At 59.9% G+C, this 3033-nt stretch overlaps 1 protein-coding gene across 1 annotated transcript in view; it reads left to right on the forward strand.

Annotated features, from left to right (window-relative positions):
• The window catches only part of IFT122 (intraflagellar transport 122), a 78250-nt gene extending 75217 nt beyond the window's left edge, over positions 1-3033 (forward strand). Inside the window, exons 24-27 of the mRNA XM_031935083.1 lie at positions 174-299; positions 1805-1884; positions 2262-2426; positions 2858-3033. Coding sequence (XP_031790943.1) covers positions 174-299; positions 1805-1884; positions 2262-2426; positions 2858-2947 — 461 coding nt within the window. The 3' untranslated portion in view covers positions 2948-3033. The remainder of the gene's footprint in view (positions 1-173; positions 300-1804; positions 1885-2261; positions 2427-2857) is intronic.

A 3033-nucleotide genomic window follows, 5' to 3' on the forward strand; every position in this document is an offset into this window, starting at 1 on the left:
CTGCACACAGAGAGACTACCCTGCACACACACACACAGACTGCTCCTGCTGCCTCTTCTTGCTTTTGGTGAAGCTGCCAGTGGGTTGAGAAGGAACTCTGTGGTCAACCCACCTGCCTGGCGGCAAGTCCCTTGCAAGGCCCTCAGCCCCCTCAGCCCCTCTGTGCCCTCCAGACGTGCTACACCTGGTTGAGTTCTACCTGGAGGAAGGGATCACTGATGAAGAAGCCATCTCCCTCATCGACCTGGAGGTGCCGAGACCCAAGCAGGACAACAGACAGCAAGAGATTGCAAACAGCAGTATCCATGCCCTTGGCCAGAGCCTGTGTATGCGGCTGTGTGAGGGGTCTGGGGCCAGGCGGGATGCAGGAGAGCCCAGTCCCAGGGGATGGCAGGCCATGCTGAGCCTGGCTGTGTGTCCCCAAAGAGATTGGAGAGGCCCACATGGGACAGAGACAGGGACCAGAGATGGGCAGAGAGCTGGCCAGGGCCTGAAGACCCAGAAGTGGCAAGTGGCACCTTGGTGTTCCCGTGTGAGTCTCCCACCCTCCCTTGCCCCCTAGAAGTTACTGGCTGTGCTTCTGTCTGTGCATAACTCCTACATAGCCAACATGGGACATGATGTTGGTGTTGGCCCCCAGCTCTTCCCCTCAGGTCACTTTTGCATGCAAGTGACAGAGTCCAAAACTGTCAGACAGGCCGAACAAGCGAAGGGTGTACAAGGAAGCCCCAAGCAGGAGAGGAAGCTCCCTGGCTTAGCGCTCAGTTTGGTCTGTGACAGGCTGGCTCTGCCTCTCTTGGCCGCACTGTCCTCTGGGGAGCTTCATTCTTTGGCAGCACCGCGGTGCCCCCATAACACAGAGATGTCAGGAGCAGTGCCAGCCCCATATCCCCTCAGCCTCATAGCCCCCAGAAATAGCCAGCTTTCCTCTCAGCCGTGGCAGTGAAATCCCCGGGGCACAGCTCAGCCTGCCCCTTTCGCCAGGAGGATGCACCAGAGCAGTTGTCCAGGCCAGGCCACACTTGCAGGCTGGACATGGGAGGGGCTTCTGGCAGGGAAAGCGCACACACATGGCCTGGGGCCTCGCTTCCTTGCACTGGCCGAGTCTGCAGGTCTGGGGGCTGTGAGCCTGCCTTTCCTGCGGCTCCCAGGTGCTGCCACCCCCAGGGGCCACACTAGGAGGAGGGAAGCTCAGAGAGCTGCTTGCTGAAGGAAACACGGACCCATCTGTGCCACCCAGGCTTCCTCAGGTGCCACAGATGATGCATGCTATGGTGCTGGCAGGTGGGTACTGTGCCCACTCCAACTTGACACCAGCAGTCTTCATGTCCTGGGCCTCCCTGCAGGACCCCTGCTGGCCTCTGTCACCAGCTCCACCACTGTGGGTGAGGGGCGGTTTCCGGGGACCTCCAGGTGAGTCTGACCCGCCCTGGGGTCAGTAGGGGCTCTCACCCCTGTCTGCTCCACCACAAGTGCCCACAGACCCCCAGTAGCCACGGAATGTTTCTCCAGGATCCCTGGGCCTATCCCCTCCGTGCCCATCCACAGCAGCTCACAGGGCCCTCATGTGCTTCCCATTGGCCCTGGGAGCCATGGTGTGTGTGGTCTGCGAGGGGAATGGGTGAGGGCAGAAGAGCCAGCAGAGTCCCTTCCCTCCTTCTTGGCCTAAGCCCCCTCTGTTCCTCCACCTGGAAAACTGTTCCGTTGGCCTGGCTGCTCTTGAGTCTTCACACAGGTGTAGGGTGGAGGCTAAGGTCTGTCTCCATCTCTGCTTCTGATTCCATCCTTGACTAGACCCCTCCAGGCTCCCAGATTCTGCGGCTAGTGGAATCCAAGGACTCCATGGGAGATGAGGACCCGTTCACAGCTAAGCTGAGCTTTGAGGTGAGGGTGCCTCTCTGGGTGACCTGAAGGAGGGCAGCCTCTGTCCCTTCTCCTGTGCACACGGGGACCCTCAGCACAGTAGCGGAGGAGGATTGGCCAGAACTTCCAGATGTGGTGGCACGAGGGAGGGGCAGGACCCTTTCCTGTGGGGCATGGGAGCCATGGCTGCCCCCAAAGCACCATGGCCAAGGGCACAGGTCTGTGGACAGGGAGGCAGCTTCAGCTCTGGTGGGAGAAGCTTGTCACTGTCGGGGTCACCTGGGTTTAGGAAGCAGGTCCTCTCTCGCCACTGCCAAAGATTACAGGATCATAATCCACACAGATGTGTCACTGTGGCTGAGTGAGGACACTGTGCCTCCTTCCCGCCCACCCTGCAGCAAGGTGGCTCAGAATTCGTGCCAGTAGTGGTAAGCCGGCTGGTGCTGCGCTCCATGAGCCGCCAGGATGTCCTCATCAAGCGCTGGCCCCCACCCCTGAGATGGCAATACTTCCGCTCACTACTGCCTGACGTCTCCATTACCATGTGCCCCTCCTGCTTCCAGGTAGGTGGCCACCCCAGCAGCTCACGTGTGCTTCTCTTGGCCACTTTTCCCTTGCCCAAATGTCCCTCTGGGAGGTCTGGCCCCTTGGAGGAGGGGCACATCCACGGCTCCAAGTTGGGACAGAGGCTTGGCTGTCCTCTGCCCCTACTTGCATTCCATGTGCTTCACCAGACCCTGCGCTGTCCACACCCTCCCCAAATCCAGGAGGACCAGCAAGTGTGATGTGCTTTTGACCTTCACTCAGAAAACAAGGAACCCCACAGCCCCCTCCCATTTCCCCTTCCAGCCCTCAAACAAAGGTGCTGCAGGTCTGTGTCCGGCCCTGACCACTGCCAAGCCCCCTCCCCTTGAGAGGCAGTGTGTCCCAGCCCCAGGCGTAGGGCTGATAAGCACTAGGGCTTCAGCCTGGGCTTATGGCTGTCTTCCCTCAGATGTTCCACTCTGAGGACTATGAGTTGCTGGTGCTTCAGCATGGCTGCTGCCCCTACTGCCGCAGGTGCAAGGACGATCCTGGCCCATGACCAGCATCCTGGGGATGGCCTGCACCCTCTGCCCGCCTTGAGGTCTGCTGGGCTGTGAAGGAGAATAAAGAGTTAAACTGTCAGAA

Source organism: Piliocolobus tephrosceles, chromosome 2 (genome assembly GCF_002776525.5).
Source record: "Piliocolobus tephrosceles isolate RC106 chromosome 2, ASM277652v3, whole genome shotgun sequence".
In the NCBI taxonomy this organism is placed as follows: Eukaryota; Metazoa; Chordata; class Mammalia; order Primates; family Cercopithecidae; genus Piliocolobus; species Piliocolobus tephrosceles.